Consider the following 25,691-nt stretch of genomic DNA (forward strand, 5'->3'; position numbering starts at 1 on the left):
GCCGTCTGGCCCCATCAATGGAGCCTTTGTCCCCACGCGGAGCCCTGTCCCGGGGACCATGCCCGTGGCTGGGGCGCTGGGGCAGAGAGCGGGGCAACCCCTGCACCAACACCAGGGCCAGGAGCGCAGCGAGAGGAATGGGGGTCCCCAGACCTGCTGCACCCCAACACCCCCTTGCTGCCCCACGCCCAGTGATGGAGAAGGGGGGGATGCAGCCTCCCCAGGGCTGTGAGCCCCCCACACACACACAGCAGCCGGGGGGGCCGTGTGCCGCCCACCTCAGCACCATTCTGTCGCTCCGCAGCCTTTGATCTGCCAAACTCGGGGGCCTTCAAAGCACCTTAGCGCAGGGAGGAGGCGGGGGGAGCACCGCACGCGGCTCCCGCAGCTGGGAAGGGGGACAAGGTGAAGTTGGGGAGCAGGAGCTGGACCCAGGCATCTCCATCCCTTGGGGTCCCCATCCCACCCCACAGGGGTGCTACAAGCGGGGGGGCAAAGGGGAGCCCGGGGCGTGGAGTCTGTGGCTCGGGACTCAAGACAACACACAGCACATAAAACAATTTCCAATTATTTTATTTCAAACCCCCGCTCTCTTCCCTTCCCACCCCCCAACAAAAAAAAAAAAAAACAAAACATCAGTCAAAACGACGATAGAAATGAGTTACAAACACAGAAGTCAGCTCTCCCTCACTGACGACTTACAAAAAAAACCCAAAAAAACCCAGGAACTTCACGCCAGCTTCCCCAACAGGACCTGCAGCAGTTACTAACGTCTCCACACGAGAGGCCAAACATGCCTATTAATACAATATATACAGACAAACCCACAGGTACAGCCAGGCTCCCCCTCCCCACCCCCAAAAATAACCAAACACACCCAAAAGTGCATTTGTTGTGTTTATATCAAAAACATTTTCTTTTTTTTCTTCTGAGAGATTGGCCTGCAAGTCTGTTTTTACCATTTAGTAACTTTTTAATATAGTTTATGAAAATAAATTATACAGCAACTATTTTAATAAATTAAGCACACACCAAAAAAAAAAAAAAAAAAAAGATAAAATTAAGCAAAGCTGCATTTCTACCAAAGGGTGGTTCAACAGTCCTGGCGATGAGCAGCGCGAGGTCCTGCACTCAGAGCTGCCGATACCTGCTCATTCCTTCTCTAAAGGCAAGTCCGGATCCAGTGTTACTCGCTGCCCGTCAGCAATTTTGGGAGCAAAGCCCTGGCTGGGGTGGGGAGCACCCCGGCGGGCACCGGGAGCTCGCCCCGGGAGGCCGCTACATTTCTGGGCACGGTCGGAGGCAGCGCCACTGGCACCCCGTTAATCCCGGGGGATGTTTTTTTGGGAGGGGAGAGTGTCCCCACCTGCCCCATCTCACCTGGAAGACTCTGGATGAGGAGCGAGGGGCCGGGGAGGGGAGCGCTACGGGGGCTGTTCGGAGCACGCCGATAAATCCCTCCATCCCTGAAAGCCAAGGGGGGCTCGGGCGGGTGTCTGGGTCCCCGACGAGCCCTCCAACGGGCAGGCTCAGACCTGATGGTCGATTTTAAGGGTAAAATCATCCCAAGGGCAGATCTTGACCGCAAAGAACAAAGGACAATAGCCAGTTCCCTTCCTACTGGAAGCAGGAAGATCCTTCCTTTTGCAAACCCTGCTTTCCAGCGGTTTCCTCCCCAAAATGCTCCCGGACAAGACTTCAGCCCCAACCATCACCCGCAGCAGAGCCTGCCCGGCCGGGGCACAGCCCCGCACATCTCCCTGCACCCACATGCTCCTTCAGGCACACGCATGATAACACAGGTCCCTATTAAAAACACTTTTAGGGTTTAAAAACTGGCCAGATATGTAAGCGCCACGTGCCCGGTGCTTTCAAAACCACCGATTCCCTCTCGCATGAGCGGCTCAGGTGGTTCCCACCCAAACCAAGCTAAGGATGAATTTTTTTCCCCTTCTTTTGGCCCCACGGAGGTCGATGCTGAGCTGAAAACTTCCATGCGAGAAAACTGTCCCGGCTCATCTGAATTTCACGCTGCGGGAGCGAGCCAGGCCATTCCCTACCTTGAAACAGGCTGCAGGGAGAGGAGCAGGGGCCCTGCGCAGAGCAGCCGGCTCAGAGCAAGTCGTGCCATGGGATCCCGCCAACCTGATAACCCGGTACAACACACAGCTGAAGGCTGCACCCATCCAGCTGAAAAAAGCACCATCTCCAGCTGAAAAAGGAGCTTTTCCATGGGTACTTTCTGCGCTTTGGTAGTTTTTACGGTCCGTTTCATTGTTCATCTGCCTCCGGCCTCTGATAGAGGGAGGAGGACAGCAACAACCTCTGCAGAACTCAAGGTTGGACAAAGGAGGCTATAAAAAATTCTTCCAAATCAGCAGGATGAGAGCACCCTCCAGAACCAACCTACAAAACCATTCCAGGCAGGACACAAACATTAGGTGTTCCTCCCCAATCAGGGATGGGGATTCACCGGCAAGACAGGACCGAGCCACCTCTTTGAGATCTCAGCCGTGTCCACGAAGACCATCCCCCCCTCGGCAGAGACCACTCTGCTCGCTCCGCTCACAACCAGCCTGGAAACAAAAGCTCTGGACCTTTTCCACGCCCAAACGGCAGATCAAGTCCCTCCCTCCCCTTACACCTAGACGTGAAGGAACTCTAGGAACAGCTTTATTTTAACCGGATTTCAAGAGAAGGCTGTTAACTACAGTTAACCTTGGGATCTTATCCAGCACTATTAGCCACAGGCAGCAGGCTGGCACTGACCACGCTCCAGCTCCCCTGCCTGTCTTGGAGCAAGGAGAGGTGGAGCAGGGCCCTGGGAAGGCTGAAGAGCATCTGCCACCTTCATGGCAGAGCTGACCCCGCCGCTCCCGCAGGTGCGGATCGATAGGGGGGTCTGTCCGACTACAGCCGACACCAAGCAGCACGACACGCCGGTGTCCCACCATCGCCCATCCAACACCCCAGAGCACGTTTCCTCCGTCTTTTCAGCTGCTGCAGACAGACCCCAAGCCTTGCTGCTGGCCTCAATTTGGGGAGGGCCGCCCGCACCGTGCACAGGGTTCAAGTAACAGCAGAAGCATCGGCAGGCTGTTGGGAGAAGTTCTCCCAAGGACAGTGACAGCCGACCAAATACACGTAATTCAAGTATTGCCCCTAAAGTCTGGCTGCTTCTTCAGCAGCTCCGAAAGCCGCAGAGCCACCCCATCCACCCTCACGGGGAGCTCCGGGGGTACGCAGGGAGCTCCCTGGAGGGGCAGGGGATGGAGCGGTGCAGGACGGCTCCACCGCGGAGCAGAGTTGTGCGTTTTCACCCCAGGCAAGCCCAGTGTCGGCAGGACGGGCTCTGCACCGATTCCCAGTGCCCGGCCAGCACCAGTTTTGCCTGGTCTGCTCTCCAGGTCGGCTGCTTTCCCTTCCCAAACCCAGCCTGCGCCTCTCCATGCCAGAAGGGGGAAGGAAGGAGTGAAAACGCTGTCACTACCATCACACTAGGGAGAGGACCAGCTTCTCCCCGGCTTCGGCAAGGGGAGACTCACAGCTCCCCCATTTCACACGTCCCGCAGGCCATCACCTATCCACGCGCACCGGCCCACGCCATCGTATCCTTGCCTCCGGGGTCTCTTTTGGAGAGAAGCTGGATAGGAGACACGGGCACTGGGCACACTGCTCTTCGCTGGCACAGAGCTGGACAATTCAGGCGTCAGACCAGGCTCGGCTCTTGGGAAGGTTTTCCTTTCCAGCATACGGATAAGTTGGAAGATTTAAATCTCCAGCACGTGGACAGGCGAGATGCAGCAGGGCCAGGTGTGCGGATATTCAAGTTTCACCTGCACAAGTACAGATGCTTCCCCCGCGCCCCCCCAACATTCGCCCACCATGCTGTGCGTTTTAGTTGAAGCAGTTGCATTTATCTGCAGGCTCCGCTGATAACTTGGTGTGAGCTGTAGGTCTACAGCCGAGGGGAGGGAACGCAGCGGCGGCTGCGGAGGGATGAACGCTGGTCCCCGCGCGGAGGGGACACGGTAGCTGCAGACTAGATTAGCTCCAATTTCACCAAGGGTCAGGATATGCTGTTCAAAACGTCTTGGGGCAGCTCCCCCTTCCTGATAACCACTGCCCCGACGACGCAACACAAAGTCAGTAGTGAGTAGAGTCCAATGAGGTATTTCTACAGATTTTGAAGCTTAGTTATTAGTTTCATCTGGAAGCCAAATCCTTTTTAAAAAACCATACTTTTTCTCCAAGACCAAAACTGAGGCCAGAGGTGATGGTGAAGAAAGGGAGGGCAGGATTTGTTAGCACCCTTCGTAGCAACGCTTGGCGGAGGCAGACAATCAGAATTTCTCCAGGCTGCTTTAAAATCCACACGACTGTGTCTAATTCAAGGACACAGATCATTCTGCAGGGCAAGACCAAAGTCCTAGCAGCTCCTGAGTGACTGCAGCCAGCTCACGGGGCACCGACCTCAGACCCGGCGACCGGGGCCACACACCACATCGCATCTTCAGACCACACTGTTGCAGGATGGAGCGTTCCCTTCACTCGGGTTGAGAGCACAGGAACGCTTGCTTGTTTAAATACAGGAGGAAAGGTGCTTCTCCAGACTTCTCAGCATCACTTCAGGCAAACTTTAAACTTCACCATGAAATGCAAACTCTTTGCAGTTGCTGCAATGGATGAAACAGCAGACCAGGATTTGAAAAAGGTGGGGGTGAGGGGGTGGCAGTATTTCAGCCCGTGCCAAGCCCAGAAACACAGCAAGAGCTACCACTTCTCCTTGCTTTACTGTTTCTGCACTGCTGTGGTTCCATGGACATCCCAGGAAGAGGAGGAAGCAGCAAGCAAGCTTGAAGAGATCAGATGCCGTTCCAGAAGAACCCTCAGTTATCCGTTTCTTGCTCCAAGTCACCCCAAAGATGCTTCTTAATGTCCCAGCGACTCCTGACGGGGATCCTTCACAGCTCTACAGAAAGCCACTTCATTCACAGCTTCTGGACACTGCCAGAGAAAGGCTAGAAGTGCACGTCCCACGGCTCTGAAAGACTGAGATCGCTATAGCAAGTACCTTTGGTCCATGGACTGCTGCAACAGTTACAGAGCAACAGCTTTGCCACCTTCCTCCCACTTACCACAGGGGTTCAGCAAAATCTTCCAGTGTTTGCTAAGGGAACAATGCCTCCTCAGGGGAGCAGCCCTCGCTCCCCAGTGCAGCGGCAACCGTTCCCTTTGGCAGAAGGTTCCAGGACATCCACATGGCTCACATGCTCTTCCTTCCTTGGACCCAACTTAAAAGCATATAGGACCACCCTGCAAACCCAGTTGCAAAGTTCAGCTACCCAAGACTAGGTTCGGTCCTCTTCTCCCAAATCCTAGGAAGCAGGGGAGCTGTGCAGCTGCCCGCTGTTCAGAGCTCCATGCTCCCCAGAGGCTATTCCACGTAGCTGCACATGATTCTGGCTCAGTCTGCCTCCAGGCAGCTCTCCGGCTGCATCCCCTCTTGGTGAGGGCCAAAGAACAGTCTTGCCATAATGCCTGGAGCAGATGATCTTCCTAGAGAGTCCCCTTCTCTCTCTATCTCTCCCCACCTTGAGGTTTCCAAGGGAGGATAATAAAATTCAGCTGATCGTAAGACAGTATTTCTCATGCTGAAAAACAAACAAACAAAAAGAAGACATAAAAAATAAAACTTTCAAAAAATTGTAAATAGTGCCATGACATTCTTTGTTCTGCAAGGAGTCCGCGAGCTGGGCTCAGCCATCTCCGAGACCCCTCTCCCTCAGCCAGGAGCCGAGGCTCTTGTTCCCGTTCTGCTGTGCTTCTTAGGAGTCTTGAACCCTCTTCTCTGTACAAAAGAGCTTGAGAGCAGAAGCGGCACCGCAGAAGCAGGCTTCACCGTCGCGTGCCTCCTTCCCACCACAGCCTGACTCGGGCTACAGGATGGCAACAATCAAATTCCTAGTGGGGAAGAGAGAAGGGAGAGGGATCAAACAGCCCGCTTGATGCGGCAGGATCTGCCCCAGACTGCAGCCGGTTTGGCACGAGAGTGAGCACTGGCTTGTGCGGGCACAAACATGCACGAGAAAGCAGCAGAAGCCTTGTTCCCCTCCCCAAGGAAAGCTGGGCAATGGTAAAAGACCATGGAGTGAATAGCCACGACTTCTTTGGGAGGGTTTTATGTTTTCTTTGCAATCAGAGGGAACAGAGCAATTTACGTTTGACCACACGGGACGGTGCACGGACCAGCAGCTCACACGTACCACCAGTGACAGCAACAAGACGGGCGAGGCAGCCTCGCTACGTGGAGGATTCGGTCTCCTGCTTCTGTTTGGAAATGAGCTGAGCTTCCTTCAGCGACAGATACACCTCCTCCTGCGGGTCGTAGTAGTAGAACTTGCGGATGTAGGAGATCAGGGGCCTGAGGAACGTACGGGCAGAAGCTTTAACCCTGAGCCACAACCATGCCAACCTCCGCAAAGGATAACCAGAACCTCTCCCCCAGCCCCCCCAGCACAGTCACCTCCAGCAGGAACAGGAGCCCGTACCCCAGGGCTGTGGCACCAGCAGATAACACTCCTGAGCTGGTCCCCACTCCCACCTGCATCCCTCCACACCACACGACATTTATCTTGCTGTCCCAAGGCTGAAGAAGTCAACTACTCCCTCCCAGAGCCCTTGCTGCAGACACAGACGCCTCCTCACTGCCTGCTGCGGCGAGGGTCAGGGAGGAAACCAAAGAGACTCGTCCCCAGGCCAGTCCTCGAGACTTACTTGGGCAGCGGGAGCTCGGGGATGTGGTCTATTCGGACCAACTGCCTGATCCGAAAGCGGCAAAGGTGCTGAAGGGATTTGACGTTGCTGAACCTGGAGACTGGATACAGGAGCTGGACGGGCGTTGGAGGGAGACCTTTGGACAAAAGCAATATTGGAGACAATAGAAAGGAACTGCTACCGATTCAGAAAGGAAAAGCTGGCTCTTGGGAACCGGAGCTCCCCGCAAGGCTGTGTCCGACAGCGGATCTCCCCAGGAGCCCACTGCTTTGGAGTCGCTTGGGACTGGGGAGCCAAACCTTCCAGGGGTGATACCCCTTTGGCTGCAAAATATCTCCAGCCTTCCTCACAAGGCAACAACAGTTCTGATGTCGTGGGGCGGCTGTGGAAAAGCAGACCCTGGGACACTGCGAGCTCCTAACCACCCCCTTCTCCCAGGACTAGTAGATGAAGCATCACTTTATACAGAGAAGCAACAGGGTTTTGAAAGGATGCAGAAGAAAGCCAAAGGAGAAGGCAGGCAGCATGACCGGCACGTAGGCTTTGCTCTGCATAACCCTTTGGGTAGTTCTAGCGAGGCGTTAAAAAGCTGGGGGATTTGGTCAGCTCAAGCTGTGCCGGAGTTGCTCATTCTTGGGGTCACGAGGCACAAAGGCAGAGGCGGCAGCGGCTTCACTCGAGCCAGCTCCCCACGCAGGGAGCGACCTCGCAGGGCTGAAAGCGAGTTGCATCCAGCCATCCCCCCCGCCCCACAACCTCCTCCTCCCCCAAAGTTAACAGCAACAATCGAGCCCACAGAACCGAGAGGACGGCAGGAGCACTAGGAAGGATCTTTGGGAGCTGGGTTCGTTCACAGCACAAGGTTTTATCTGTCTTTACAGAAGGATTCAAAGCTAGTTACACTCTAACCCCCTCCTGCTGGCTTGTCTCTGAGGGCAATGGAGTGAAAGGAGAAAAGGGAAAGCTCTTCACACTAAGATGGGCTCAAAACTGCTCCAGGCAGCTCAGGAAGTTGTGAGCCAGCTTTTGAGAAAGCAAAGAACAGCAATCAATTGAAGGCTGGATTCTGCCTCCCCCCCCGCCTTCTTATTCTCCTACCAAAAAGGAATTAGCCTCTGGGAGCTCAGCCAGCGACTACAGGGACGCAGCACGAGCTCCGCACACTGTGCTAGCCACATGCCTCACTGCCAGGAGCCAGATGTGAGCTGGAAGCAGCCCCCTCCTCTGAGCAGCAGTTAACATTTCAGCAGCAGAACAGCACTAACGAGCACACTGGGGAGATGCAGATCCTAAATATTCCCCCACTAAAGATCAGGCATCAGTGTGAGACTTTGTTTTTCAAGGATCAAGGCGCAGCAACTCTAAGAAGCACCCAGGTCCAAGCCTGCACCCAGATGGAGAGGTGCAGGACCCGGAGCCAGAAGCACAGCTGGCTGGTGGCTCAGAGGGGGGACCAGGCAGCAAGGGACTCCTCAGCAGGTGCACAGCGCTGTTGGGGGGGGGATTTTTTTCTTTTTCGATGATATTTTTCTAGAGCAAGTCCTTCCTAAGGTATTTGCCTGGAGTCCTAAGCCCACAAAGCCCTATTCTCAAGGGGAAGAGACCTCAGGACCAGGAAAGCAAAGTATCTTTAAGTTGAAAGGATTTTTTGAAGGCAGGGTGCATTGCAAAACCAGCTTTACGTCCCTCTCCTCCCCAAAGCGTGGCCACGTTATAAATCAGCTTTCCAGTTACTGGCGGTGTCTGCAGCAGAGGGCAACACTGAACAGATCTGGGCTGTGACTCCAGTGCTGCTAGGAACCCTGAGGAGGGAACATCCCATCCCTCCTCCCCTCCAGCCTCTTCTAGACCAGAAACTCTTTGGACCGAATCCTCTCCATGCTGCAGTGCCACGGAGAGGTCACTGTCACCATCAGGGCCTGCAGGCATGATGGCAATACGGATAGGGAGCAAATTTACTGTAATTTCACTTGCAGATTTACCGCAGCAATCCTCACACTCTTCTCAGTTCTGCCCCTCTCTGCTTCACTGCCGCCACCCATCTCACCACGGCAGCGTTCCCATTCCTGCTCCGTTTTGTTCAAAGCATCACCGCTCACCCGCCCTCCAAATTCAGTCCCCCACTGTTGCTCTCTCACAAGTAAGGGGCATATTTGCCTATTTGGCAGACTCTTCCCTTCCTTTCACATCAGATTTTTTGGCTAGCTTTCTGGTACACCAGGACAGACGAGCGAAAACCAGAACAAAAAAACAATAGATACAGAAGCTACTGGTCCAGTTGCCTGGCCAGATTTAGCAGGGGGGAGATGTGAGCCCATTTAAGGAACCAGAGTTTGATGGATGGGGAAACAAGCACTCTGCAATCCCAACAGCATGCGATCAAACATGCTTCAACAAAGCTTCACTAACACTCCTCGCTCGCAAGCACCTGCCTGTTGATGGGCTCTGGCACCACAGTCCCCCCCCAGGGACTCTGAATCTACAGTATCTATCGCTTGAGGCTCACTTTGAGCTCACACTTGGAAGCGCTCCCACACGCTCAGCTTAATGTCTCTCCCCTCGACAGTCCCAGGTGGGTCTCAGCTAAGGGCGAGCTGGGAAACTACAAAGCATGGACTGGTTCACAAGAACAGCAGTACTGAGGCTGGGGAAGGGAAGAAAGCAGGGTTTTAGTAGCCAAATAATTGCTTGTTGAGGGAGCAGCTTTCCGGTCTCCAGCTCCATTTGTCATAGCGTGAGATGGTATCACCATTTCCATACTCCTGGAAAGAAAGGTTTGGGAAGTCTCCTTACCACCACGAGTAAGTGGTGCAGCTGCTGAGTGAGAGGTCTGCTCCTCAGGATCCTCCTGAGAAGTCAGTGGGCAAGGATGCAGACCAGGGCACTTGAGGGCAGCAGACCAAAGCCACATCAAACTGGCTCTCTAGGACAGACCAGCAGCTAATCACAGAGCAAAACACCCCCCCAAGGCTCAGAGTGGGAGACTCACCTGGAACCCTGGATCGGAGGAAGTAGAGAAACTTCCCGTTTTTGGAGTGCATGATTGCTCTCTTTATGAACTCCACCACAGACTGGCAGCGGTCTTCAAACTTGGGATGGCACCACAGGCTGAAGGTCCCTTCCAACAGAACAGAACAGGTTTCACGTTATAGGAGCACTGGTGGCAAGAGGGGACATTTAGTCACGAGTCTGATGTTCTCAAAGACCAGGTGAATGCCCCAGGCCGAGTACTTCTCGTAGAGCTGGGCCAAGGCAAGGCACTAAGAGGAAACACCAGTGGCACCAGCTTGCAAGGATGCTGGTCCGCTGGAACCAGTGCTCTCCAAGAGCTGAGGATACGCAGAAAGACATGACGTGATCGCTGTAACCCAAGCATGGCCACAAGTCATGCTTGCCTGAACTTGTAAACAGCCTGCAACGACTGCCGGGTCTACAACTTAAACTACCAAAACATACTTTAACAGAGGACTAGCAGATGCCCCTGCTCCTCCGCAGTATCCTATCAACAGCACTCCCAAAGAAAGCTAGCGCATCAGAGCAGTTAAGCCCAACACATAGAGGTATGTAAAAAACAGTGATCCAGGTGCTGAAGCCCTCTTCTGCCAGCCCTGTGGCTGTCAAGGATCACTTATTTCAAAGCAAGCATGGGAGCAGCCTCACGTTCTTGCTAGCTGTTTCAAACACCTCAATTCAAATTACTGTCAAGCTAGAACCAGGGTCAAGACACAGCGACGGAGTCCTCCCTATACTGCCACCTGACACGACGTATGCGTTGAGCTCGAGTGGCAGACAATTAAACTTGGAGATGGGCAACACAGGGAAAGCAGGCCCTCTAACCTGCTCGCAGATCTCTAAATAGGTTAAGTTTAAGCCTCAAGTCAGACAAGTCTCACGATCTTTGTGCCGCAACCAGACGCCCCCTCCTCGCACCAAAATGCAGCCATTTATCCCCCCTTACTTGCCAAAACGCTGCTTACACCCCCCTCCGTCCCCCCTGTATCTCCCTTTCTATCTGCAGATCTGTCAGTGCTCCAGCAAGAGCCGACGCAGAGCGGAGCTTCACCAGGAAGAGGAAAATGGGAAAACAAAGGCTTTGTTTAGGACGGAGCCCATCAGGAGCCAGACCCAGGCTCACGCCTGCAGGGGGGCAGATTCCAGCGGGAGGCGTGCGGCACCACTGATCTGCACAAGCACTGTAACCCAGAGCTAGAAAGGCAGCGGAGTGACTTTGAAAACACCCCGCATCCGCGTAAAGAACTTGCGCTGAGGAGAAGGGGCAGCCAAATCAGAGGTACCCAGTACATATTTCAGGTCAGGGACTTCTTGGACGAGCAGCTCCCCCAGCAACATCACAGGCTCCGCAGCACCAACCTGTTACAGAAAAACTAGAGGAAGCGGCTCTGTGGGATGTCCAGCACTCACGGCTTTCTATAGGGTGGACAGCAACCAGCAATGCAGGGGCTATATACAGCCCACAAAATTTAAAACGCACCTCCTCTCCCCACGGCTAGGTCTGGTAGGCTTTACTGGGAGAAGATACCTCTCACCCCTGCCATGGGCCAGTTTGGGAGCAATGACCTGGGTTAGCACCTGCTAAACATCCAGGATCAGCAAGCACAAAAACAAGTAATTCTTCTTGGGAATCTCGGATCTGAACAGGCCCTTAAAAGTGGCCAGTAGATGCAAAGGACAAAGCACCAACACCAGCCTCCCCAGCCCACCTACTCAGCTCGCCTAAAAAAAAGACAAAAGAAATTCTGGTTTCTTCCTCTCATCTACCTGAAACCTGAAGGTCAAGCATTTCTCTCTCTCTACCATTCCCCCAGCCTCACCATTTGTCATCTTCATTGGTTTATCAAAGTGCTCAGGTCTGCAGTTTTCCACGATGCCGCAGCACATTCAGCACAAGGCAGCCAGTGCGGGGGGGGAGCACAGGGCTGCCGACACAGACCGAAGCGCTGCACCCAAAAATGAAATCCTTGATGCAGTGCCATGGCTGGGAGCGCTGCTCTAGGGAAGGTGGCAGCACCAACCTCCATCCACGCACCAAGAAGGACAACTTGAGGAAAGGGAAGGACGCCGGGCTAAGGAAGCTCCAAGAACAGATGTATCCCGGCCCCAAAATAAGAAACCAGACCAGCAGCAAGAGAAGTTTGCTCCAAAACTCAATTATGAAAAAGTATCCACTGTACAGGCAGCCTCCCAGCTCCTCCAGCTGCAAGAGCTTCCTGTAATTTCTGTAAGGACAAGGTGATGAAAATCCTTCCTCGTCACGCAATGGTCAGGGACGGGGGAACTGGCTTTAGACGGGCTAGAATTAATGCCGGGGCATCTTTCCATCAGAGGGGCTCAAGACCAGAAGTGCTGCCAGGTTCCACTAGCAGAGGTGGAAGAAGACAACAGCGGCACCCCTGGGGCAAGGGCAAAAAGGAGAAAAAGATGAGCTTTGCTCCGAAAGGTTGCAAACCACTGTCTCCTCCAGCAGCTTGGCTGGGAAGACTCTGAACCCATTATTTGCAGGCATATTTAATGACAAGGCTCTACAGGCAGCTGTTATTAAAGCTTGCCCACTGGTTACAGGGCAGCTCCCCCCCGCCCCGTGCATTCAGCCTCTCGGGCATTTTACTCGGCCTGAGGACAGCTGCCTGTACAAGGGTTCGATATAGAAAACCACACGTGAAGATGAGCAGACAAAGCGTGTGGGCGAGGTGAGAAGCAGCCCACGCCGGAGAGGGAGCACAGCAGGAAGAAAGGGCGCAAACAGCGTGCCAGGAGTTCTCGGAATAAAAACCCCCCACCGTGAAGCTAAAGCCTCAGCCTGGGACCGACTGCAGCCGGTACCACTGCCGAGCATCCCTCGGGCAGGCGGAGAACAAAGCAAGGCGATGAGCCACGACCTCAAGAGATCACTTCTCATTTCACAGGGAAACAAGCTTCATTTTGGGAAGCACCGAGAACTACGAATGGTGACTCTTGCTGTAGATCACATCTCAGCAACACGGGATCCCAAAGACCTTGCCATCATCATTTTTGAGTCCAGTTTTCCAAAGCAAGGCCTGAGGACAGGCACAGGGAACTCTTGTATTCCCCAGTTTTTCAGTTATAGGGAGAGTCGCTGCTTGAGGCACAAGAAGCAAAGTCAAATGCAGCTTCTAAGGCCTCTTGCAGAACCTCAACACAAGGGCGAGGACACATTCCTGCCGCTCCCCCTCTTCTGCCAGCTCTGTGCCCAGAGCACTGTTTTGGGACCTTGCGATCAGCCTGGTCCCCAGCCACAGGCCTCCGCTGCCAGCAGCACCCCCAGAACCGCCTCCGGCTCTTACCTCTGTAGTGCTCCATCCTGGTGTGATGGGTGATGCCCTGCGACCGAAAGCTGAGGCTCAGGATGTAACGGGGGTCAGAACTGTCTCGGACCAGAAAGGACCCATCCGGCTTCCCCTTCAGCTTCATCTCTGCATCCTCCCAGTTCATCGGTCCCCAGTACCACCCGCACTAGGAAAAGAGACAGCCAGAACGTCAGCAGATACCCGCCAGAGAGATTCTGTCAGCAACCGAACAATACGATTTGCTCTTGTTGTTAATTCCCTTTAAATGCCAAAATGGAAGCGTCTGGTTGTATCCACCCAGGAGTATGGGTGGTTGGGACTCACTGCTCCTGGATGAGCGCGCACCATCACATCCCTTACCACCCAGAAGTGTCGAAAGAACAGATGAGACTACGACCCCTTCCACGCACAACAAAAAAGGCTTTTCTAGACTCAAAGACCTCACTGGGAGAAAGGCAGGTGGTGGGTTTTTTTTCAGTCCTACCCTATTCTTACGCTCCCAAGCCTGTAAAAGGGACAGTCAGTCCCCAAAACCAGAGCCTAGAACCACAGCCTTTTCCTTCTGGCTGCCACCACCCACCCCCCCCTCCACGTTACCGTTACCTTCTCCAGCTCTCGCAAACTGGCTGCGAAGCTGCTGGAGTCCGGGCGGTAGAGCGGACACTGCAGGTGCGGGGCGGGCTGGCCGGGCATCGCCTCCATCGGCCTCAGCGGGACAATCCGTGGGAAAGCGTCTGCAGAGGGAGAGACAGCCCGGGTCATGGTCACCCGCGGGGAGCTCACCCCAAGGACGAGTCGCCCCGTCCCCCTCGCACAGCTCTAGAGGTCAGGGCAGGAGGGGCAGAGCTGCAGCGTGGAGGAGGAAGCTGGGCTGACCGATGGAAGGACAATGTCCTTGTGAAGGACACAGTGGGAGTCACTACCTGGCTCTTCCAAGGTGACTAACTCGGTGCCTTCACCTGCTATTTCCTTATGCTAGCTCGGAGGGGAGGCAAGGGAAGTGCCAGGCGGCACAGGCTGGAAGGAATGAACACACATCCTGAAAAAGGGGCAGCTAAAGCCCTCTGGGTCCTGAAGAAAACCGAAAGCACAAGGGTAAAGGCAGAGGAAACATCCTCGTGTGCTGTTCACTTGGACTGCGCACCAGGCGGGCTGTCAAAGCTGGGGCTCCTGCACCGAACCCTGCTCCCACGGCTCTTTTCCGACATCGCTGACACTCATTAACACGTTATCTGACACAGCGCAAACCGGGGAGGGCTGCGCTTCTGCTGAACCCAAGAGGAACCAGAGAAAACGGGAGATGCTGAACCGAGGATAAAGCTGGCGCAACCAGGAGCTTCAGCGATACTACTGTGGGCAACAAGAGCCACACCACGCGGAAACCAGAGCCTCGACACAACAGTGCCTGAGCACTCAGCAGCGTAGGACCGCATGTCCCTGAGCGGGCAACGCAGGCAGCACCATTGCTGTTAAAGCCCGAAGGGCAGCCTTAAAGTTTACCAAGAAAACCCCCAAAGTCCAGATCCCTGAAGGGGATCAGCCAGGGCCTTGCTGCTAAAGCTAAGCTGACCTGGGGCATGGGGCGGAGGAGGCGGAGGCAGAGGGAAAGACTGCAGGGAGGAGCCCATTGGACCCACTAGGACAGATGTAGGCAGCGTCCCACTGATATCATCTAGGAGAGAACAGAGGCAAGAGAGATTCAGAAAACAGGAAAGCGAGCGAGCCCTGCGCCGGCGAGCGCCTGACAACACGGCCCGAGCAAACCGGCGCTCGGCGCTGCCTGGAGAAGCGAAGATGGAGTTTCCCCACCGGCAGCTCACGGTCCTCCTCTCGCTTCTGAGCGCGGGTGGCTGCTGCCACGTCACACCAGCTCGGAGCTTCGCACACACACACACGCATGCTCACATGCACTCCTGGAGTGAAGGAGTCAGTTTTCCAGCCCAGCTAGCTCCTCGCATGCAGCTTGCGGCACAAGACAGGCATTTAGAGGAGATTTCACAGACCCGGCACATGGGATGTGCAGTTTAAGGTGCTGCTCGCTGAAGCTGACTTTACCCATCTTAAGCCGCTCTTGCTCAGAGGAACCTCCTCCAGAGGAGGATGTAGAGCAGCTAAGCCAGGCTCCTGGTGCAGCAGCCTCCCAGGGAGCCTCCAGTTCCACCGACTAGAGAGCGCAGAAGGGAACCGGCCTCGCTGGGCAATGGGTAGGAAGGGGGAAAGTTTCCAAAAGCAGCAGAGACACTACGCAACCAGCACGTTACGTCCCACCTCACGTTGCTCCACCACCGCCCTCCCCTCCTGGCTGATCTAAGAGAAACGCTGGAAGTTTCAATGGACAGCAAAAAATCCTCTGCTGGGGAAGGGCGAGCAGGCACGCTATGGGGCCAGACGAGCAGGCAGTGAGCCCGCTGCTGGGGACCCTTGGGACGCTCCTCCTCCGTCCCCGCAAGGGCAGATGGGCAGTTCCTACACTCCGTAGGGACGCACGGCAAAGGATGCTCTCCAGGACGGTACCTAGCAGGCTGAGGCTTCTTCGTGGTGGTGGTGGTGGAGTCGGAGGGTGAGGGGAGGTCAGTCCTCGCTGAGAGATGTCCACGTCCACTAGTGACACTGTTTCACCTGAAGGTTGGTGGAGCAAGACCGTTAGTATTGCACCTTCTCCGGGGCACGCAGAGGCTGAGCGTGGGGAGGCAGAGGGAGAGGGAAAGGGGCAGTAACCTCTGCAGGGTTTGGAGGACAATCTCGTTAACTGCTTTCAAATCAAGTTTCCCTGCTGCACCGCTTTCGAGACGTTGATCAGCTCTGCTACCGCAGCCCAAAAGTCGGGCAGAAGGGAATGACAGATACTGGTACGCGTGCCTGAACCCCATCCGAGTCCAGCACCAGGAGGACGTGATGAGGAAGGCACTGCGAGACCTTTTCAGCACCGAGTTCACGTATCAAGCAGAGCTCATCAATGGTGCACAGCGCTGACACTTTATGTAGTCTTGGGAAATGGTTTCACGGGTCTGCGTGGCACCCACTGGCACAGGACTCTGATATAATGCTCCTATCAATGCCAGTCCGAGTTTGCCTACCAATGCCTCAGATGATCAAACACAAATACCTTTTACCCTAAAGGCCGTGAGGGTACCAGCTCTTAAAATTAATATAAGGGAGCCAGACAGGCTTTTATGTTAAATAGCTGGGATTCACTGAAGCCTAAAGCCTCTGGATCCAGGACACTGCTTGGAGAAAATAATGACACAAACTAAGATGTCTAACTTAAACCCAGAAAAGCTTAAAATCAGCCTAAAATCACGGAAGAGAAATGAAGCCATCAAATCAAGGTCAAAGCATCAGCCTCAATGTTGGACTGATACAGAGTCAAAAGGAAAACACCTAAATCCCAAAGAGAGACCCTAAGTGGTGTTACCACAGCCAAGGCTTCCCCCCCCCCCCCCCCAAAAAAAAAAAATCAGTCTAACCAGGCTCTGATGAACCCACCAACATAAACCAAATCATCCCAAACACCTGAACGATGGTCTCAAGGACAAGGAAATCTGGCTGCCTTAGATTTCAATTCCTGTGGGCAGGGAACTCCTCTTCTGCTCCAGATACCGCACACAGCGTCACGCACCTCTTGGTAAGCACCTGACAATGTATTTACTATGCATTACGCAGGACAATACTGACTCAGCTTCCTTCTGCTTTTAAAAGTCCTATCTACTAATAAGCCACGTTGAGAGGAGTATTTAGGGTTGGTTATTATCCGAGGTACCTTCTCCATGGGCGTGAGCGCACACGCATGCTCACAGCCACTCATTTCCACACCCTGCAAATAAAGTGGCCACGTAGGCTGGGCTGCATTCGTCTCGTACAAACAAAAACAAAAGACGACCAGACTAAGAGGGGTTGCAGTAACTCAGCTCTGAAATCCTTCCCAACGCAGCAGGAGCTGCAATGGCAGGCTGGGGTGCAGTTATGGAGCCAGCACTTCCGAGAGGTGCCCGAGGAGACGTCAGCCTTCCCAAAGACCTTCGCTCGCCCCACAAGCTAACCTGAAAGCGAATCGCCAAGAAAACCATGCAAGTTGGGCCAGATATTTGAATTCTGTCCCACTTCGGTGGTCCCAGTCTCAGAAAATCCTCTGTACAGCGGCCATTAAAGAAACCAAGTCCTCAGCTGCGCAAGACTGGAGAAGTCAACAACAAACCAAAGCAATTAAAATCCAGACAGTCACTTTGGGGACTCTTCAATGGTCTTCTGCAAAGGAAAAGCTCCTATGAGGGCACTGCCAGTATTCCACCAACCGGCAAAAAAATTGACAAAAGTAACTTTAAAAACAGTTAATAGGGTAAACTAACAATTAACCAAATCAATTTCCCAAATGTAAAGCAAAAACCTGTCAACTCCAGGTTCTCCTCCGGAGTTTCCTTTGAAGAAAAGCAGCTCTGCACACACATCCGCACACCCCCATCACCAGCACCCAGAATTACAGATTTTATACTCACAGCTTCCCCTAGCAACAGCTGACAAAGCAGCAGAAGCAGCTTTTGCTTTCACCAGCCTTGATTTGCTAAATAAACGCACGTGACGCTTAGAGGAAGCCAGTCGCATGACGGGAGGAACACGTCCTCCCCACGCTGCCCTGCTATCAGGACATCAGCTGAAGGGACGTGGGAATGGAGAAGAGAACAAGCACCACAGCTGAATTACCCCCAAGTCACCCCACTTCTGCAAGAGGGGAACGAGCTACGAGAAACCACAGGAGCAGGATCAGCAGCTTCCAGTTACTAGTTTCAGGCAAGTCAAACGAATGCTCTGCCTTGAAGGTCGCTTCTCTGAAATTCAAACCAGTTCTCAGCAAGACTTCACCACCGCTCTCCAAAGAGGGCTTCACCCTACACTCAGGAACACAAACCACGCACCAGCTCCCGCGCCGAGCTCTCCAGCCGCTCTCTGCTACCAAACGCCTACACCAGCAGCAAGAGGAGGCTTTCAGCTCTACCCACCAGCTTTTCCTAACACAGTTATCGCTACACAATCACATTTTGATTCCTTTGCCCTGCAATGAGACCCTCAGCATGAATTTATTTTGAATCCGGCCTTCATAACAAGCCACGTAGAGCCCCACACAGCTGATAAATACTCACTTGTGACCTTAAGATTCCTAATCCCGCAAGTCTTGAGACAGGATTCTCCCAAGGAAGCCCCAAGCCCTGTGGCTAGGACTGATTTGACTATGAGCCCACACCACAAGAGGCACATGACCATGACCAGGGGCTTTTCAGTACCACAGCTTTCGGCCCCCAGCAGAGCAGGATTTCCCCCCTCGCACCATTTATAAACTGGTCAACCTCCCCCCCCTCTCCGCCCCCCGCAGAAAAGGGAAGGTCAGAAACCAGCAGGATACGGGGAGAGGGGGGAAACATGCAGAAGAAGGCGGTGCTCCACAAAAGAGGTTTCAATTCCCATAGCTGTCATGCAGCAGAGCCGCTGACGTTGGTGTGCTGTCCAGGTGGGGAGCGGGGCTTGGTCTCAGCCCCCCTCAAACCACGGGAGGGGAGCACCAAACTGCACTTGCTCTACGGGGGATTTTCCAAACCACTTGGATGCAAACAGCCCTGCGCGGAGGAAGGACCTTCACCTCTGAGAGCACAACTCAAACTTGCGTTTCAACAGGAAGAATTGCAAAACGCTGACGTGCAACAGCCACGTTCTTTACAGCTCCTCTTGTTCAGGCTTTGAGGCCGAGCAGGACAGAGGGACTCTTCACAGAGACCCCAGTTTGCACGTGGAGGCAGCGTTCAGCATCTATCGTTAAGCACACACTGCTCTTTTCATAGCAAAATGAAACGCCGTACTGTAAATCTTTCAAATCCTTACCTGTGAAGAGGGGGCTGAACACAACCGGGGAAAAGGCACTTTGAGTTCTTGTCAGTCTGTGTTTCCTATTGGAAATAAGAAAAACATCGTTAGTAGCGATGAGGAGACTCAGTGCATCCCACCAGAAGAAAACACTGTTTGACCTTCTCAGACCAGGAGAATCTTCGCCATTCTTTACAGAAGCTCGAGACAGCTCGATGCTGCGTGTTTATTCGACTCCTAGAGCAGTGCTTTGGCCTAAGTAGGGCAGTCAACCAATAAAGCTAGGTCTCCGTCCTGCTACGAAGCAAATCTCTAACTAGGTAATTAATAAGGTCTTTGGAAAGAAAAAACCCAAGCAAGTATGGTAACCGGAGCCAAGAAACTCTTTCACAACAGACGTCACACTATTTCTCTGGATCAGGCACTGCCAAATGCCTTCGACAAACAGGTTGGGTCCCTGCGCAATTAGGGGTTGTGCCTAGAGCGAGCGCACCAAATGCCCTCGCGCTGCGTTTGGAGGACGCCATCTCCCCAAAGGGTTTCAAAACGCAGGTGAAGGGCAGGCGAGCTAAACCCGGAGCTGTCAAGATGGATGGAAACAGCTAAAAAAGCACCTCTGATGAAGACCCAGGAATACCAGCAATTCCCGTGAAGCTTGCTTTCCAAACCAGCAGTTTTATAACAACGCTGCGGCCAGCCCTGGGCTCTCCCCGCACAAACCCACTCCTTCCAGCGCCTTCTCTACTGCAATGCTAAAGGGCTTTATCCAGATCTAGGCAGAGAAAATGCTGGTAAACTGAGGCACAGAGTATGGCACCCCCAGGACTTGAGTCCACGGTCGAGGTGAGTACAGAAATGCGTCCCTGGTGCCAGAAACTCACTCCCACCTAAGAGGAGAGCACAAGAACAAAGCTGAGCACAAGCGCAGCTCTCATGTGCCGCAGCTTTGACAAAGCTCTTTCCAGCATCCACAGTACATCGTGCAACGCCCATCCCAGCACCGGGCAGTCCGTATCAGTCTGCAGGTCTGTACTGGGTCAGACGAGGTTACTCCAAGTCAAATAGTGCAACTTCACCGTGCTGGCCAGAGAAACTGGTCCCGTTGCATCCAGGCAAGCGACTGCACCACCAAGATCTACAGGAGCTCAGAGACCAGCTCTGCTCACCACCCAGAAGAACACCCCACTGCAAGCAGACTGTTACAGGGCTGACACCGTTCCTCTTGGACGCCCTCCTCACTCTCCCGCCTCCTCCCAGCAAGCGGCTGACCCTGAACCTTAAGCCTGTCTTGTGCTTCAGACCCCAGCTCTGCTCGCAGCCTCCTGCGAAACCTGGACAAAGCTTCAGGTAAAACCAGCTCCGAGCAAGGACTGCCGCCCTTCAGGAAGGATTGCACCCAGCAGATGCATCTCAGCCGCCCTACAGGAAGAAGAAACCCAAGCTCCGGTCTCTTATTGCCTTGCGCTGAAGAGCCCTGAGCGCGCAGAACAGATGGCTGCGCCCTCATCTTCTCACAGGGCAGACCAAATGCTTCTCTTGTTTGTGTCCAGACACATCGCCGGGTCGCACAGCTGTGAATAAACATTTAGTACTATAAGTTTGCAAATAAAAATACTAAGAACACTCACCATCCCGATATATGAAATCCCATTAAAGTGTTTGGAAGTGTTTTCATTTTAAGCCTCTCGCACCTATTTGAGGGTTGGATTTTTTCCCCCTGAAGGAGAACAATTCACCAATTATCAGGCACACACAAAATTACACTTCTGGACTAATATCAACTAACCTTATAATACAGTAACAGCTCTGTTCCCACCCACTAAGCCAGACGGAAAGGAGCATTGTTGGCATTTTGCTGTTACCAAAACAGCTACATTTTATGCCAACATTTTACAGCCATCGATTTCTGAGATCTCTCATTTCTAGCAAGCTCACATCAGCAGCAGGGCGAGAGCAAGAAACGATTCACATGGACCGAATCCTCCACTTCCCAACTCAGTCTCCACCAAAACAACGTATTTCCATACTTCCTCCTCCTACCCTCAGGTTCTGCAGCCATCTCCAAACGCTGCTGAAACCCACGGAGAAGTAATTACCTGTGACCGGTACCTGAATGCTGCTGCATCGGACCAGCACGGCCCTGTGGAGCTGGAGAAAGCCGAAGGTGGACATTGCCATTCAGGAACGCCGTGGACAGATTCTGCATGGATTTGAGCACACACGAAACTGGGAAACCCCTCGAGCTCCAGCAAATAAGGATTTTTAGGGTCAGTTACCCACCGGCTCTGCAATAGCTGCAGCTACTGCCTTAGCGGCTGACAGCGCCCACGGCGCTGCCTTCGCTCGTCCCAAAGCACTGTCCTGTTAGCACCAAGGCAAGTCTTGCCCGGCCACCCAGGCTGGCAACGCGCTACTTTATGCGTGTCATACAGAGACGTGTTAAAAAACCCAAGGTCATCCATACGGCTAACTTACAAGACCTGGGTACCAACCTGGCAAGCGATCTGCAGCAGATGCAGATGGGTCCCGCACCCACCCATCTGCAGAACTGGTGCCTAACCCTGTCCCCTTCCCCTCTGATCGCCTCTGCAGTACAAATCGCTCCCCCCCCCCAAAAAAAAAAGCCGTTTCACTGATGCAACCTTTAAATATCAACACTCAGGCCCAGGGTGAGAAGCTGCACGTTGGTATCTCCACAGTTTCTTAGCCTCTTGCAGCTCAGCAGAGCCCAACTATTGATTTTACATAATGAGGCTGGTCTCCTTCCTAACTGCTGCTGCAGGCGGGAGGCAAAGCTGCACCGTGCCGCCTCCAGGACAGGCAGCAGGATGGGAAGCTTGGGCAGCAACTCCAAATACCAGGAATTCTGCTTCTTGCGGATGTTTAAAAAAAAAGAGCCGGGCTAAATAACACCCACCGCAGGCCAAGGGAGCACCCTTCACCGCCAGCAGAGAGACTTGCAAGTCAGGAACAAGAGCTCAATAGCACGCAGATCCATGAATTAACCCTAAAGTTGCTCTGAGCCCACCTCATCAGCCATGAGCGACTGCAGCAACGACTCACGGTGAATGCCAGATCCATCCTATATTAATAGGGGCTACGGGTTGGGAGGCAACAACCTCCAGCTCTTAGTACAACCAAGGAAAGCTTTATTTTCCTCCCAGTCAACCAACGAAGAATGGTGCAAAGTAGCAGACAGCATTCACCGGCGCGGCATTAAGTCTACCAAAGACTTAATCGGCAGAAAATCGAGTCGCTGCACTACTTATCTCTGAACTGGGGGACCAGGGCAACCAGGAGAGGAGAGGAAAAGAAAAGCAGCATCTACTAAGGCCAAACATTCACTTCCCAGCAAGCCCAGCTTAGCTAAACTGCGTCTAACCTGCTCATGAGAGTATGGGCATCCCAGCATCCCGAACCGCTCCTCCTCGCTGACGAGAGCGGGCACAGACCTCCGGGGCCAGCAGGGACCGTCCCGTCAACGCGCAGCCTCCCGGCAGGAGAGATGCCAGCACCGAGCACACCTGCCCCGCACCCCACCAGCACAGGAGCTGTGCTCCACAGGAGCAAAAAAGCATCGTTCAAATAATCCAGCCCCCGTCAGCAGGAAGGGACTCCTGGAATTGGAAGCAGCAAAGTCGTCCCTGAACCACAAGAGTTGCTGCATCAGGCACCTTGAAGTAACCTTTGTTAAAATACCACCTAATTAGTGCAGCGGAGTTGCACGACACCGGAGCACGAGAAGTGATCATTAAACTCCCAGAGGGAAGACCCGGGCAGCGATACGGTGCTTCTCTGCTCCCAACCTGCTAAGACACGTCTGCCAACTCTCCACTGCCTAATCCCAGCGCTGGGAGGTCCCGAGGACTCCTTGGTCTCGTCAAGCACGAGGGCCAAATAAACCACAAGCCCATTAGCAAAACGTTATGCCATTGCAGGCAACTCGGCTCGCTACCGTTTGAGGCCCGTTTAGTCATTTGCGGGGAACGGAGCCGTTGTATAAAACTGCTTCACCACCCCACATGCAAAAGCGAGGCTCCTCGCGGGCACACGAGCCCTAGGGAGGACTCAAAACACCCTGACCAGCTGCAGGGCTGGGAGCTGACGCAGGAGCTGTGGCTGCCCCATCTCAGAAGCCATCCTCTGCTTCAAAGGGGAGGTAATTCTGGCCTCCGCTACAGCCTGGCTGCCTTTTGAAGGCTGCCGAAGCGCCCAGTCACCCCAAGCCAGTGCTGGGGGTCACACCTGACCCAAGGTCAGCACCTTCAGAGCAAGCCCGGAGAAAGTTTCCTGCTCGCCCATCAACAGGTCTTCAGCTGCACTGAGGAAGCAACACACCCCAAAAGCCTTACACGAGGTTAATTAACCCCACGGGGAAAGGGCTGTGCTGTAATACCCAGAGTCCATTCAATTATTTAATGCTGCTCCCGGGCTGGCTGCACAGACCTTGGGCAGGCTCGCCCTGCCTCTTCCACGAGGCATTTCAGTTCTGCTGCTGGAAACGCTACAGAAAGTGGTTTCTGGAGCACAGGAGGCCCACCCCGACCGGAGCCTGGGCAGCGGGTACAGATCAGCCCTTTACCCTCCCCAGCTGGTATCGAGCAGTTCGTGTCTTCTGCTGAAACACGAGGCTGGAGCAGGGCGAGCAGCCGAGGAGTGCCGGAGCCGACGGAACAGGGCTGAGGAATGGGGGTGGGTGGGGGTGCGCGTGGGGTCCCACACCAATAGGCCCCAGGATTTGTCCCTCCAGCCTAACGCACGACCCAGCCAACCTCTGGCTGCCAACGCTTCCTCCGGCCACGTCCTGCCGCGGAGCACCGGGAGAACACAGCCCCTGCGGCAGCACCCACCACTACCGAGGCCGGAGCCCAACTGCGACGCTCGCGAGCCTCAGGAAATCATTCTGCAAGACGCGGGAGGGCGAGAGGAAATGCCAGCCCCGTGGGTCTCAGCGCAGTGTCACCAGAGGCCACTCCCGGGGCACACCACTTCCTCGCTCGGCCAGCGCCTGCAGCGTCCCGGGGCTCCGGCGGCTCCTCCGAGCCACCCACCGCCTCACCGGTCCTGCTCCCTGACGTTTTTCCGCCATCCCCTTCGCAGATGCAGGGCCCAGAGCAGCGTGTTCCTCCTCCGCCTGCCTCTCCCGGGCTCCAGCTGTGCTCGCCGACCTCGTGTGAAAGACGAGGCCTTGGCAGCTACTCAGAAGAGGCCTGAGCCCAGCTCGGAGCCGACGGACGGCCACGGCGTCCACCTGCGGGATGGCACCCATGCCTCGCGGTCACCCTCCACCTCCAGCAAGGCGTCACGGCACCGGCACCCCTTCTCCCCCTGCACCACGGGGCCACGCCGTCGCACGCCCGGCTTTCACCCCGTGCCTGGCACCAACCCCAAGGTCTCCCGGCTGCCATCAATGCAGGCGGCTGCTCCCCGCGACCCCCCGTCCTGCCACCCCAAAACCACCCCCCCCCCCCAAGCTCAGCCCCCGGGGCCGGGGATCCCCCCGTACCTGCCCGCCTCCTGCTCTCGGCCGCGGGCCCCGCAGACGTCGGTCAGGCTGCCGGCCGAGGCGGGCAGCTCCCCGGTGCGCCGGCCCTCGGTGGCGGCGGCGGCGGCGGCGTCCCCGGTGGCCGAGCCGCCGCTGCAGCTCTTGGTGCGGAAGAGGCGGCTGAGGCGGATCTTCAGCGAGCCCTTCCTGGCGCCGGGGCCGGCTCCCCCGGGGGCGGCGGGCGGGGGCGCGGGGCCGGGGGCTCCTCTCCCGGCGGCGCGGGGGGCTCCGCGGCCGGGAGAACCCGGCTCCTCCTCGGAGCAGCTCCCGGCCTCGTCGGGCTCCAGCGCCTCCAGCACCAGCAGCGCGTCGCTGGTCTCCTCGGCGGCGGGCCCGGCGGGCGGTGGCGGGCCGAGGCAGGGGCAGGGGCAGCCCGCCGGCCCCTTCGCGCCCAGCCCGGGCGGCCGCAGCCCCAGCGCCGCCAGCTGCAGCTCCAGCCCGCCCGCCGGCGCGGCCCCCCACCTCGCCGCCGCCTTGGGCTCCAGGGCGCAGCGGTGCCGCGGGCAGAGCAGCTCGCCGCCGCCCGCCGGGCCCCCGCCGCCGCCGCCGCCGCCTCCCGCCGCCGGGCCGCCCTCCTCGCCGGGCCGCCCCTCCGCCGCGTTGCGGAACACCATCAGCTGCGGCGGCGGCCGCGGGCCCCGCAGCGCCCCGCCGCCCGGCAACGCCGCCGCCGGCAGCCGCCCGCCGCCGGGGCCCAACGGCCCCGCGCCCGCCGCGCCGGTAACGGCGCCGCCCGCCGCGCCCGCCTCCGGCCCGGCCCCATAGCCCAGCAGGCGGCTGAGCACCCGGTAGGAGGCCGCGGCGGCCGCCGCCGCCTCCCCCTCCCGCAGCTCGGCGCGCTGCATGGCTACGGCCGCCGCATGGCTCTCCGGGACCGGGCCGGACCGGGCCGCCGCCGCCCTCGCACGGCCGCCGCCGCCGCCACGGCTCCCTCCCTCCTCCGCGGCGACGGCCGCCCGCCGCCACGCCCCCCCACTTCCGCCGCCGGCCCCGGCCCCGCCCCTTGCCCCTAGCCCCGCCTCCCGGGGGCCTGTAGCCACGCCCAGTGTCGAGGCCCCTCCCACTCCCCCCTCCCGCTTCGTGGAGCGCGGCCGCGGGGACCCGCTCCGAGCCCCCGGCACCCACGGGCGGCTCCGGCGGCGGGGCGGGGGCGTGGGGGGACACGGCTGGTGGGGCAGCCGTGGGGCAGCGGT

At 55.9% G+C, this 25,691-nt stretch overlaps 1 protein-coding gene across 1 annotated transcript; it reads right to left on the reverse strand.

Moving 5' to 3' along the window:
- Window positions 1-552: 552 nt before the first annotated feature.
- On the reverse strand, window positions 553-25,343 carry SOCS7 (suppressor of cytokine signaling 7). The gene is made up of 10 exons (XM_076356742.1): window positions 24,460-25,343; window positions 18,972-19,036; window positions 15,618-15,722; window positions 14,674-14,775; window positions 13,707-13,837; window positions 13,101-13,269; window positions 9,767-9,895; window positions 6,778-6,913; window positions 6,267-6,424; window positions 553-5,964 (listed from the first exon to the last, which is right to left on the reverse strand). The coding sequence occupies exons 1-9, from the start codon at window positions 25,341-25,343 to the stop codon at window positions 6,304-6,306; spliced, it is 1,842 nt and encodes a 613-aa protein (XP_076212857.1). The 3' UTR covers window positions 553-5,964; window positions 6,267-6,303.
- Window positions 25,344-25,691: the final 348 nt, after the last annotated feature.

Source organism: Aptenodytes patagonicus, chromosome 20, assembly GCF_965638725.1.
Source record: "Aptenodytes patagonicus chromosome 20, bAptPat1.pri.cur, whole genome shotgun sequence".
Taxonomy (NCBI): domain Eukaryota; kingdom Metazoa; phylum Chordata; class Aves; order Sphenisciformes; family Spheniscidae; genus Aptenodytes; species Aptenodytes patagonicus.